The sequence below is a fragment of the Falco punctatus genome (assembly GCF_963210335.1).
Source record: "Falco punctatus genome assembly, chromosome: 1".
Lineage (NCBI taxonomy): Eukaryota > Metazoa > Chordata > Aves > Falconiformes > Falconidae > Falco > Falco punctatus.
This window is the reverse complement of record NC_137580.1, coordinates 61,476,362-61,489,992: the sequence shown is the minus strand read 5'-3', so window position 1 is coordinate 61,489,992 and position 13,631 is coordinate 61,476,362. Positions and strand designations below refer to the sequence as shown.

The 13,631-nt window shown below is 40.1% G+C and overlaps 1 protein-coding gene across 3 annotated transcripts in view; it reads right to left on the bottom strand.

The window, feature by feature from the left end:
• Positions 1–2,483: 2,483 nt before the first annotated feature.
• PDGFRL (platelet derived growth factor receptor like) overlaps positions 2,484–13,631 on the bottom strand; it is a 24,974-nt gene continuing 13,826 nt past the window's right edge. For all 3 annotated transcript variants that reach the window (XM_080391489.1, XM_080391488.1, XM_080391490.1), the window contains 4 exons: positions 9,757–9,908; positions 8,057–8,350; positions 7,619–7,758; positions 2,484–3,257 (listed from right to left, as the gene is read on the bottom strand). In XM_080391489.1, the coding sequence (XP_080247615.1) occupies positions 3,069–3,257; positions 7,619–7,758; positions 8,057–8,350; positions 9,757–9,908 (775 nt within the window). In that variant the 3' untranslated portion in view covers positions 2,484–3,068. The remainder of the gene's footprint in view (positions 3,258–7,618; positions 7,759–8,056; positions 8,351–9,756; positions 9,909–13,631) is intronic.

Below are 13,631 nucleotides of genomic sequence, written 5' to 3'. Positions count from 1 at the left end.
CTTTAACTAGTAGTTCCAACCCTAATGGTAAGTTTCAAAGGAAGTTACAGCGACATTTATATCTGTACCAAATAGTTTGTTGCTGTTGAAACTGTTCATAACATGGTTCACCTCCCTTCAATACTTCTCTCTAAACTATTTGTAGCAGTTGCACTGTATTTGCTGTAAAATTTCAGGTGAATCATTTCCTTATGCTAACTGAAGACTAAGTTTCTCATTACAAACACCAAAGACACTTGCATGTAAACTGGTAGCATGCAATCCATGCAGGAAATTCCTTCTAGACAGCAAGTAACCACTGATCTTTAAAACTGTGGTTGCTTGACAGCCAGGAAATCATTCAGGGCTGAGCTGGAGTCATCAGAAAGTTGGGAATAATCACTGAACCCTCAAGAAACAAATACCTTCTGTCCGTTGCTGCTGTCTTGCCCTAGCAGAGCAGTAACCGAGGTATGGAAATGGAACTAACAATACTGGCAGGTTTACACATGTGACTTTGACAAGTCATTTTAATTTCTCAGGCTTCATTCTCTTAACCCTGTGTCACTCGCTGTTCATTTATGTGGAAATGTGTAATTACATCCATGTATAAAGAATCAGGCCTGCCCAGGAGGCTTTTACCAAATAAGAACTACGTAAAGTATATAGTAAAATAATTCCTTGTAGTTTACAATTATGAGAATTACTTCGATGGAGGGGTGTGTGTGTGTGGTGTGACACAGACAGACCCCACCAAAAATTCTTGCTTAAAGGCACTAATTCTGTAGTTATAATTGATCTCAAGAACTGCATGTGACCAGTACACATAACTGTTAAGCCCGAGGGAGACTACCTGAACAGCGATGCTGCAATGGATTTACATCATCTTTTCCTCTCCTGCCAAACTGTCACGATGGAAGTGATGGTACCACATGAACTGCTGTGCTGTTGAACAAGTCTGAACAGATGACACTATCTCCCACTTGCTAGGTATGTTGAAGGAAATCAATTGTCAAATTAAAGGCTCAAAAGCACTTTGAAATTTAAGAAGTTGGCGCAGCTCCTGTAGTTCAAAGGGAAAGACGTTGTTCTGATAAATGAAAATGCTAAAAAGAATGAACACATTGTGCAGCCTCATCCAGAAGCTCACAGACTGTTACTTTGGTCAGACTGAAGTCTTGCCTCAAAGAAAAAAAAAAAGGTACAAAGACCTCTTCTAGGCATAACTAATGAATTATGTAACAGTCAGTTGGGTAAGTGTAATATTCTTGATACCTTTTAATAGCAATGAGAAAGAAGATCAACAAGGGACTGCCTCTTACACCTTCATAGTTGGTCCTATTGCTTGCTGTATTTAATTTTTTTTTTTACCTACTTTGTTTCCAGAGACCAACAATATTACAGGCATCTGGGGAGCATTCTCCATGAAGTCTGTTTCATGAGACATGCATAGAGCCATTTCAGTCTTTATCATGAATATTTATCATATAGGTTACATGTTTTATTTTAGCATACAGGAACCTAAACACTTTCAGCAAGATCGTTCAATGTTTTCATTAGCTACACTAATAATCAGGTAAATGATGTTATTCAGAAGCTGCCATTTTTACATCAGTACTTACTAGATACCACTACTTGAAACTGTACTATGCATATGCTCAAAGGTTTGAATTACCTGGAGCAAAGGGCTGGCTTGAAGCTTTCACCAGAAGAAAATGTTAGGCATTCTAGTCAAATGCAGGCTGAGACACACTGAAGTGTGCAAGGAAGGGACCAGTTCCTGGTCTCGTTCCTTGTATACTCAGAATACGCTGGTTTTCACATGCCTTGGAAATAAAATGGCTTGCATTAGGACTTTTTTGTGTGTGTGTGTGTAACACAATTACAGTACTGAGTGGATTTGTATTGGAAGCTCTAGCTTACACGGATTCTGAGCTTGAGGCTAGGAAGAAAAAAACATTGCAAAAACGTCCAACAACATTGTCACCAAGTTCTTACTTTTTCTCTGTAAGTCTCTGTCCTTGTACTGGTAACTAAACTCAGCGTGAGAGCAGCAGTTGCTTATTTATCCAGACATAGTTCTGTGTAAATGAAACATCTTTCCTTTTCTCCCAAGTAAATTAGTACAATCCAGTTGAACTTGTTATTAACCCAAGAAGAGATTCTGCTGTATAGTTGAACGTTATTCTAATGTTACAATTGTGGGTTTTTTTTTTTCTGTAAATGACACTATATAAATAAATGCAAGTTTTACCTTTAGCAATCAATTTGCTACATACTTTAGTAAACGTACCACCATGCATCTATTGAGAAGTGAATTCTAAGTAAGCTACACATTACAAGGTTCTAAGAATGTAACAGAAGGGAAATCCAACGTATGGAACTACTTACAAGTTTCTAGAGGTATCCTCTAGCACCTAAATACATTTTTAGTATTACTTTTCCCTAGGAGTGAGGATTTTGTGTCTTTCTACATATATGAAATGAACACAGACACATATACATATATGCACATACATGTTTATTTTCATAATGTTCAGAAATTTAATTATTCTTGCATAAATAAACATTTGCTATTGGGTAATTCTGGAACAAGGTTATTTTGTGGGGTTTTTTTGTTGTTGTTGTTTTGCTGCTGTTTTAAACATGTACAGTACTCCCAACTTTAAAATTGCACAGCACCAGAACAGATACACCTGCTTGGTGAATTTTGAGGGATATTGAGTATCTTCTCAGTTCTCACACAAAAAGCAAAACCATACAGCAGGTTAACCTTATGAAAGAGTAGAGTCTGAGGAAAAGAGATCGTATGTAAAGGAAAGCCCAAGAGCACCTATTCCTAAAGATACTAAGCCATGTGCGTGTTCAGGCTTAAACTTTAATACTTCATAGTAGTTTTATTAACTGCACCGACTACTGCTGGGCATAGGGAACTCCATTCTGGCCTGTCCAGCTAGTGAATAGGGAATGCGTTGACATATGAAGAGAGACAGTGATAAAGCAAGCTACAATTAAACATTAATAAAGAAAATAAATGGCTATAATGTCAAACAACATACAGTTCATTCTATGTCCACAAACCTTTCCTATCAATTTAGTTCCACTTTAGTAGCTACTGTTGTTTCTCCTTGTAGGTTCTGAGCTATACAAATGTAGTTTCCAGCATCTCCAGCTTCAAAATCCTCAACAAGAAGAACACTCTTTGAGATTCTTGTGGTATGTCCAGTTCCTCTGTTTATCAATCTCCAGAAGTTTTGGATAATCACAGGCCTCTCAGACTGTTTAAAAGAAAAAACCCCAGGCACGTAAGAAAATAAGTGATTCTGCAACATGTATTTAGTGACACTACCCTATCAAACTCTGAACCAAGAGGTCAGATAGTACAAGCCTTGTACTTGTCCAAAAGTCAGCCTTGAGTGAGGAAACGGAAGGTGCCTCTGGCAGTTGTAGCAATATTCCTGCATTAAATATTGATGTACCAATAAATTGTGCCCAATAAGGGTAATACAATGGCTCTTCCGCTCTAACTACAGGTACTGCATATCTTCAGATTAGTGATGGGCTGCCAAAGCTCTGCTTGGAGTACATGAATGAACTCGGTTGTAGCTGCGGTCCCCTTACTAAGGTTGCATCTAGGTACTCCATCAAACAGATGAGGTATCTCGGGGGAGATGTTGGGACAGACCTGTGAGCGTATTTTCAGACTTTGAGCATGTCTCGAAAAGGAAGGCAGCAGCGGCATGAGTTAGATCACCAAGCTTTACCTAGTGCTCTTCTGGCACAGAGCACAGCTTTAAATCGTGTGTTGCAAGACTAATTCCTCCTCCTCTAATTTCAGAACACTGTATTAGGTAACATTCAAGCAAACGCTAACAATTCAGAAATGCTTCTAAATTAATCCAAATCCATTATGCTTTCCAAAATGTAACTTCAAAGCCAAAAATACAAACAAGGATGCTTCAAAAGATGCTTTTTAGATTTTGTTGTTGTTGTTGTAACTGGCTTTTTTCTTTCTCTCTTCTGTAAGAGAAGTCTGATGGACTGTTTACCAGGTCACACTCCCTGGCACCTCAGAAGTTTGCGAAAGACTGGATAAGAGAAACTGGCCCAAAACAGCCTAAGGCAGTCTCTTTCCTTCCAAGATCCATCATGCTAGTCAGCAGCTTTAATCATGTTGGCGTGTGCTATACCAATAACCTGGCTAAAACTGGTAAGACAAAGAGAGGTTCCTGCTTGCAAAGAAACCATCTCCTCTTGCTTCATGAAACAGATGGATTAGCCATTTACCGATATGGATGCTACAAGGCTTAAGCTAATAGTAGCAAAAGGTTAAGTAAATGAAACACTTATCTAGAGCCAAAGCTATAATCCTGCACTTGCAAAATGACCAGTACAGAAGAAGCTGCCAGTCTTCTTGAAGCTTAGGGATAAGTGCAATCAGGGAATACCTAGGAACTGGCAGGCACTGGCAGGCATTTACAGCTAGCAAGAACTTTTCTGAAAAGCTGGTAATCTCACCCAGAAATCCTTAGCCTTTTTGAAAGAATCGAGCCATTTAGCAGAGCTCTGCCTAGCAGAGCACTACCTCCTGTGCCAGCCTGAAAATCAAGTACTACTGCCCACCTTTAGTTAGTTCTTAAATATAGCAAGTGAACTTACCTGACCCTACAGAAAGTGAAAGTAAAGGCCATGTGAGGCAGATGCTGTTTGCCTGATTGGGCTCCTGCTAGCCCAGTTTTCCTCAAACTAACTGCCTTCTGCTTTGAAGGTAGTTTCAGAGAATCATATTAAGGAGTAGTGCATCAGTATGCATTCACAGCAGGTGAATGAGGAGATGCAATTGCCAGGGAGTGGCAAGGGAAAAAAAAAAACAACCACAACTGAGTGAAAAAGTAAGAGGGAAAGGTTAGTAACTACAGAGATGAGATGAGGGTCTCTCCAATGCAATGTATCTAGGAGCAAGCAGGGACTGAAGTGCTGCTTCTGCTCAGGGATCAAGTGGTAGGTGACAGCCCAGGTGCTGGGTGGGGTGGTGGCGGTAAGCAAAAACTATCACTGAGCTACCTGCACTGAAAGCAGCAGCAATGAATGGAAACATCCAGTGAATCTTAGAACTTTGTCAGTCTTTTTTCTTGCACAAAAGGTGTATCTGACCAGCATCATGATGGTCCTCTCTCCTCCTTCCACCTCCACCTTTTCCTCTGCAGTATGTACTTCCTTAATAAACGTGAAGTCTTCAACAAGCATACAGTGCTCCTACTCTGATGTTTACTTACATCATTTTTCTGGGGCAGAAACATGAACACAACTCTTCCCTCCCTATCCCTGGGCACAGCTGGAGCTGAGACTATTTACTCCAGCGGATAAGCACATCAGCCCTTTCCAGGGCAGATGCAGGCCGGAGGCCAAAGTCTTTCTCAACCCCCCAACAGATGGGTGCAGTGAGAGGGTGTAGGCCTCTGCTGATAGTGCATGTGCCCTGCACTGCAGCCACAGTATCCACAGCAAACAAGGGATTCAATTTGCATGTGTTTTGTTGTTTATATTCAGTTGGTGCCAGAGAGGCATAACTGTAGCACACCTGTCAGCATCAAGTGCTGTAAGACCACTGGAAACAACTGGGCCAAGAACAGCCAGCAACCAGGTTTGGGCAGCCATTCAGCTGTGAAACATCTAAAAGTAGCAAGGGGTGGACATTAGCAAGATACTGAGTTTTGGAAGGCCAGGCTTGAGTCTAGAATTTAATCCCTTCAATTTTTTGCTCTTAGTTACAAAAGACATAAAATTGGGGTTTGTATAGCCAGTTACTACAGCCCAATACACAGATATCAAGGGAAGCTAAAAAAATACAACAAAAGATCTCACACACACACACACAAAACCACCAGAAAACCGTATCAATCAACAAAGCTAATGTGATCAGCAGGGGCATTTCTTCTTTTCCCCACCCAAGAGAGTGAATCTTTGTAAGACTGTCAAGAGTTAAAGCTCCGACTTGAAGGACAGAGAACAAACTGCCATTTGTTGATGCATCCCACCCAAAGTAATGCTCAGAGCTAAATTCAGAGGAAGACATTGGGCATTTAACTCAAAAAACCTACTGCACTGCAGCTCCTTGAACTTGGAGGCACTTCAGTTTTCCCTAGCATTTTACTTTTAATTTCACCAACAGCTGCAGGTTTCTCTGCTCATTTAGACATCTGACCCTTTCTTTCTCAAACTCAAATGGACACCAGAAACAGAAATTCTGCTGAACTCTTCCAGTACTCCATCCCGTAGTTACTCTTCACCTAATTCGTGCTATCAGTACCAAACCCCCCAGCAAATGCAATTGAGGCTGCCCTCCTTTAACAGCCAGGACAGGGCAGGGAGAGGAGCTCAGTAATTGCTCACAAATGCTCAGACTTCAATAGTCTCAGCAGGAAAACTCAAGACAACCAGCAGGGAGGAAAGGAAAAAAAAAAAAAAAAAAAAAGGTGGAGAAGAGAGGGGGAAGTGAAAGAATGAACATCTAAGTAAGGACCTGGTTCTACATGCCCAGTGCCCTCACAAGCAACTGAAATCCCTTTTGTGCTCACTTGCTCTCTCACTATTTTTACCCCTGAAAAGGCATGCCACCCCTGCATGACAGTAGAGTGCTACAGTCTCTACCTTAGTGGCTACAGCAAACTTCTGGGGCTTTAGATTTGAATTTTCTCAAGCTTAGTAAGCAATGAACTCCAATCACTCACTTAAACGTTACCTCTGCTGTTAAATTACTTAATTCTATGCTGGCTCAAGGGGACCAGTGCTGATACAAGTACTTTATTAGCAAGGTACTTATTAGCATCATCCTTTGACAACCCAGTACTAGGAGGGCTGGCAAATGGAATACAATGCAATCCCCCAGGATCCCTTTCCTGTGGTGAAGGGTTCCACTTTCCAGCAGTCCTTTGCTCCCATCCTGCTTAGGATGAACAGCAGTAGAGATGAGGCTGGTTAAGGAATAGGTCCTACAGTAACTGGTCAGGGTGGGTAGAGGGAGAAGAGAGGGGACCATTAGTGTTGCTAGCCAGATACACCTTACTTTGTGCAAGAAAAAGGACCAACAATGTTCTAAGATTCGCTGGATGTTTCCAGTGGATTCTTTCTGATGAGGCTGGGCAGAAGCTGATTTCTGTGCTCTGGTTACGGGCAACAATTAAGCTTAAAGAATTCTGTGCTGTGATGAATCATGTGCCCAAGCCGTGAAAATGAAAGGGATATCAAATGCAGAGGTATCAGTGAAACTTTGTGGCTTACCTTGAATAGCTTCCTGATGCTGGCTGGCCTTTCTGAGGCTTTTCTTTGTAAACACTGCCAGAGGCCAAGTGCCTCTGGAATGGAAACACAAGGAGGAGTGACCTTTGCTGAGCCTGATTTTTGCTAACATGGGTAGAGTTCTCCAGCTTCATTCCCGTGCTACTTCTAGGCTCTTAGGGAAAGATGAGCTGAAGTTCAAAAGGGATGTGCTGCCTCCTCCTGCCAGCATGCCTAAGCTAGCAAGAAGCAGACACCAGAGTCTGAAAGAATCTTTACTCCAAATCTAGACACTGACTGGCATTCAAAGCATTGGCTTTATGAAGGACAAACCATTTCAGCCACAGCATACATTTCTCACCTCTTGCCGTGGGTACTGCCACCTGAAGTTCACATCTACATCTGGCTCCCCAAGGACGGTGCAGACCACATGAACGCTGTCACTGACTTCTGCTCTATTGGATGATGCTGCAATTGTGGTTGAGGGTGGGCCCTTGGGAACTGCCAGAAAGACAGTGTTTGGAAGCAGAAAATTAGTTTCTAAAGTTAAATACAATTGTAAGAGTAAATTTTTGCCTCTGCTTAATCCAACACCTAAATGATATACACTTGCAACTCTCACCTCTACACATGGAAACTGATGGAATTTAAACCTACAAAGTTTTATCACATATGCTTTAGATCAAGATTTTAAAACTCCGTGATTACATTACTTATTTTATTTTTTTTTAATTTGTTTTCTAATCAATGTCAGCAGAAGACACAAGTCAGTGTAAGCATATAAAAACCTGCACTTTACCTTCCACATACAGTAGGTGATACTTGATGGAAATCTGAGGTGCTCCCTGTGACTCTGCTTTGCAGTAGACTATACCTTTATGATCAGAAGTAGGGTGCTGGTAGACAAAACCCTTCTTCACATCATAAATAATATCGGTTCCATCTGTTTCAATTTCTTCTGCTGGAAACTCCCTGTGTAGAGTTACTTTTGCTGAAGGAGTAGTAACGCGGCATGGGATGACTGCAGGCTTATCTGGGTTCAGGTAAACAATCTCAAAATAACTGGGAGTAGGTACAAAAAGTTCCTCTTTATCTGTGCAGAAGAAATGACAAGTTAGAATAATATTTACATTTTGGCTTAACAGAAAGAAGAGAAAGTACATTATGACAAGAGAAAATATTGCTCATTAAAAATTAACCCAAAGCTTTTTGCTTTAAATACACATACACAAAAGGAAAAAAAAATCAAATCAACTTTTCTAGCCTGTAAGTACATATTTATATAGCTTGCATTAAAAACATTAAATCAAAAAGAAAAACAAAGTATTCTTCACTGTAATCAGATTTTTGTAATCTTAAGAAAATCTTTGGAACTCATCTAGATCTAATTCTCCCACTTTCAAAGAGTAACACATAAAAAAAAATCTACCACCACTGGTACAAAAAGCACTGCTAGAAAGAGATATTCTTTGGAGCTACAGCCTTTTCATACATAGGATTTTAGGCAAATGTTTGATGTACTGCTCTAAGTAGCTGAAATATTTAATGCTTTTAGAATGACAATTAAAGAGTATTTCCGTATTTGGCATGCTGCTTAGAAATATAAAGCTGAAATTCTTCTTTCTAGCACAAGCATTTACATAATAACTTGACTGAAAAGTTTATTCCAGCCTTTCTAAAGGAATGTATTTTCAGAACGTTAAGCGCTTCTGATAAATGGCTTCTGCACAGTCTCATAGTCTATTTTAGCTCCAAAATGTATTGTAAACAATCCCATCTTAGCATTTTGTACTAAAATATCTGCTAGCCAAGAACGGTTTAGCTCTAATAAGGCAGCAAAGGTCATTTTACCATTCAGAATATTTTCCAGGAGAAGAACAAAATAACCATGTGATTTCAGCTCTGTTGTACCAAGCAGCAGTAAACTGTGCACAGTTACCTACTATGGTCCTGTCCATGCAGTGTTGGGCCTACAGTCAACTTCAAGCTCTGTGGGACAACAGAGTGTGTTGCCCCAACATGCTATGTAGACTCCTGGGATAAACTGTGGCTTTACCGAGATCAGTGAGGTCAAGATTTTTAAGTCAGTGCAGGTAACTGGTGGAGGGGCAGGGGGGAGATCCATGTGGTCATCTGAATGCCATGACAAAATGAATCTTCTGCACAGATTTATTTTTCTTATGCAGACATTTTCAAAAATTCTACAAAACTAATAAAAAAATGTTTAAGATCCTCAGAACACATGTTAGTATTTTCAAAGGTATTTGCTTTCTCTTGCATTATGCAATATTTTGGGTACACAAATCCATAGGAAAAATGGACTCATAAATTACACTGAGCAAGTAATTTTGTGCTCACCAGCACTGTCTTCCTTACCATCCATTAAAAAAGATGAAAATCATGGAAGAAAAGTCTTGACAGTAAAATTGCTGATGTAGCTTTATTGCTGTCCTACTAGCAAATACTTTTCCATTACTAATCCCCCAGCGAGTTAATTACCTGTGAAAAAGATGTACGTTGAACCTGTTTTAGTCTCATCCTTCCTGCATTTGTTACCATTGCACAGCTGAAGCCAGCAGCTATATTCACCTGTGTCTGCTGCAGTGGAGTTTGCAAGGATCAGCTGACCATACCTGTCAAGCTGCTTTATACTGGGGAGAAATAAAACAAAAAGCACAGAGACAGATGTATTTCCTCTTATATTTCTGTCAGCTCACTTCTACTTTTGATTCTTTCATTCCCACTCTGCAGCTGACCCACCTTTCTCTTTTGGAGCTATGTTGCAACTTCCCCTTTTGCTTCAGCACAGACTTGCTTACATGAGTAGTTTCACTAATTTCAACTACTCATGAGCGCTTGCAAGCTGTTGCCTTCTGCAGTTCACTCTTGAATTCTTTTCAGTCCCCATTTTGAAACTAGACTGTGACTGCTGTAGACAGTATGTTCATTTATGTTTTGTCTCAGTTTGTTCATGTATATCCCACATTTTCATTCTCCAGGTAAACCTGCAGGCATCTCAGTCCTTTTTTGATACCATTAACTGTAGCACTGCTTCAAGATAATTCAGAAGTAATAAGTAATAGGTACTTATTAATAAGAGTCTGATGATTTATGCCTGCTTTCAGTGTGAATGCTTTCTTATCTTAAACATACTGGTCCAAGTTTCCACTTGTGAAGACCATCATATAGAGCTTCTGTATCAGCTTGCATTTGTTCTGCAAGTAACTCATTTCGCATTGCCTGCTCTTCTGCCCTAAGCCACCTCACTGGCATCCTCTCGCTGGAGTTCCTCATCCCTCTTTGCTATTTCAGAGCATGATCCTGCGTACTGCTAGTGTCATCACATAACTACACAAAATTCACCCATGTGATTATTTCAGACTTGATTTTCTTTTTTACTCCTCCCCCTGAATTTCCCAGATACATCTCTCAGTGGACTGGCATTTGTAAATGTGCAAATATTTATAAATATGTAGCTATATATGTAAACACTGACAATGTTTCTAAGGGTCAAAGGTTCTATCTGTGTTCTATCTATGAAAGAGAGCAGCAACAATCTTATCGTGTTCTTTTTCTATTTTAAGGTTTGTTTTCCTGGCTCTTTCTTGCAGACAGATGGTGTTATAGTTGGCAGTCTGCTGTGTTGCCTTTTGATGGATTGCAAAAGCAATGGTCCAACAGTACCATTTTTCAGGGAACCCTGTCAGGACGGCCATGTGGCAGTTACTGATGCACTCCACCACTCTGACCCTTAAAACTGTTATTTTCAACCATCTGCCTTTACATGATAGCACATCCAGAAGACATAGGTTTCCTGCTTTCCTTTGCAAGACATTGAGTTGCAAGGTCATTTCTGCTCTAACCAAGTCAGGAGAGATTTTTCCAGTTTTAGGCATTTGATGATAAACTTCTTTTCAGCGTTTCAGATGGGGTCTGGACAAATACACAGCTTGCATGAAGTCTGAACAGCTCCAATACTCTTATTCAGCTGTGGGTTCTTTGAATATTAATTATTCTCCTATGTCTTCTTATTAATGTGGCAGTTATTCTGCAAGGCAGATACCTGACTGAATCATTTATTTCTGGGATTAGCATACTTTGAAGAAATTCCTCTAATTTGAGGAATATCCTCTAAAACTCTGTGTCACTGTGTAACCGCAGAACTACAGACGTGCTTAACTGTACTGTATGCTCCAAATTCTTCGATTTACATCTTAATTGCAGGCAGACTATCTGCTTAAACAGAGAGGCCACTAGTTCCAGCTAGATACACTTCTCAACACTTCTGACTCCCTAGGTGTTCTGCTAGCAGTTTACACTACTACCAGCAATCATAAGCAACGGTTCATTTAACCCAACGTTTAGTCTCCAGCCAAGGACCTTAGAAATCGAAAACACACCAACACACAGCGTAAACAGGGCTGAGAATTACCTCTTCCATTAAAGCCCTCAGACCAGACACCACTAGCACACTCATCCACCACAGGGCATTTTGAGGCCTGCCTAAGGAACCAGGCAAATCACATTTACGACCCACTAATGTGCTTGTCTTACGTGACCTCATCTGATTCCACTTTTTGGAATCATGTAATTATGGAGTAGTAGCATTTTCATTTTTTAATACATACACTACCTTACATTATAAATTATCTTCAGTTTTTGGATAAGCTTTGAGAGATTCCTATTCCTGCAAGAGATTCTGTTGTGTATCATACCCAACAGGAAGAAAAGAGAAATATAAAACATATCTTAGTTTGTATTATTATTTAGTTTTACAGTTCACGTTTCATAGGCTACATGATTAATCAGCATAAAATGTTTTGCAAGTATCCAGTACCAAATGTCAACATTACAGAGAAACCATTATGCCAGAACATTTTTGCCTCCAACTGCTAGTGCAGACACTGAACCATAGCTCAAAATCCCAACAGACAGAAAAATAAGGTCACAGTTAATTAATTGTTGTACAGTGTGTTCTGCTTAACTGAGAACATGCTATCCAATAATCAATGGAAATAGCCTAGTGAAGTAGTCATCCACAAACACGCACTAACAAAACCTGGCAACCGAGAGTGGAAGTGTTGAAACTTGTGACATGACCGTATTAAGCAGACAAAACAGGCCGTATAAAGTAAATTATAAATAGTAAATCCTACAGCTGACCAATATTTCCAGAAATTTTTTTATTTCATTAGTATTTTAGAAGCTGGGAAATCTGACTCAAAAGCCAAAACTTTCCTGGACTCTACATATCACAAAGTAAAAACATTGTATATACAAACATTTTGAGACTGTTTAAAGAAAAGAGAAAACTACTCCAAAATCTTATTCCAGGCATTCTCCTTAGTAAGCTTTAGATATTTAAAGTTCAAAAGATCTTTGCCAGAAAAACTACGCCAAGTTTAGAAGCTTAAACCCCTCCCAACATATAGAAAGACAAAAAGACAGTGTACATAGCATCACTTGAAAGCATCTAGCAAACTCCTCTCAAGCAGCTGCATTCATACTAACAAAAGAGAGCTTATCTCAAATACAGTCTCACTAGGAGGGGAACATAACATCTTACTGTTTAACACAAGAAAAAAATCCTTAGCTTTCAGAGCATACAGAACAAAATGAAATTCAGTTATACACATGAGCACAACCAACATCCTACTAAGCCAGCAGCAGCCTGCATTCACTGAAAGCAGTCTAATTTTGCCCTCTACAACACAGTTTCCACAGTACTTGTGAGTGCTCCTCTCCATGCAACCCTCACACTCACAAATGTGCATATGATGCATGTCTGGCTCTTAGCTCCAGTTTCTTCCACTGGATCAGCTCCATTTTACATGAGTTTATTTATCAGATGATGTTCTGTGATAAATACAGCCGGTCTTCGGCAAGTGAGAGACCCGTGCTCCAAGTCAGACAGAGCAGAAACTATGTGAAGTTAAGGCTGCCTTCTAGAGCAGCTTTTTGCTGTAAAGCATAAGAAAGGGAAGACATGCCTGCCTTTGTTTTCCTTTCATTCCTTTCAGGTTTTGATCCTTCTCATACACTCTAGATCCAGTTTCTGGGCGAGCCTGCAGTTATTAATTTGTTATGCACAGTCTTACAAAACAGCATTCCAGCCCTTCTGTTCTGGAGGTGCACAGGCTACCTTTGACCGTTACTGCTGCCAAGATTTTTGGCCAGTTCAGGCAGTTTTTCAGACACAAAATTTTCAGACAAAAGGTCATCTGCAGGGTGTATTTACGCTGCACAAGGCAAGAGAACATTACAAATAATAAGCTAGTCCTGAAGGAAACCGGTGTGTGTCCTTAGTTCGGGAGCCAAGTTTGCATGATTCTAGTCTTCTCCCCAGAGTTGCACTGCACGCTGCAGTCTCTAAA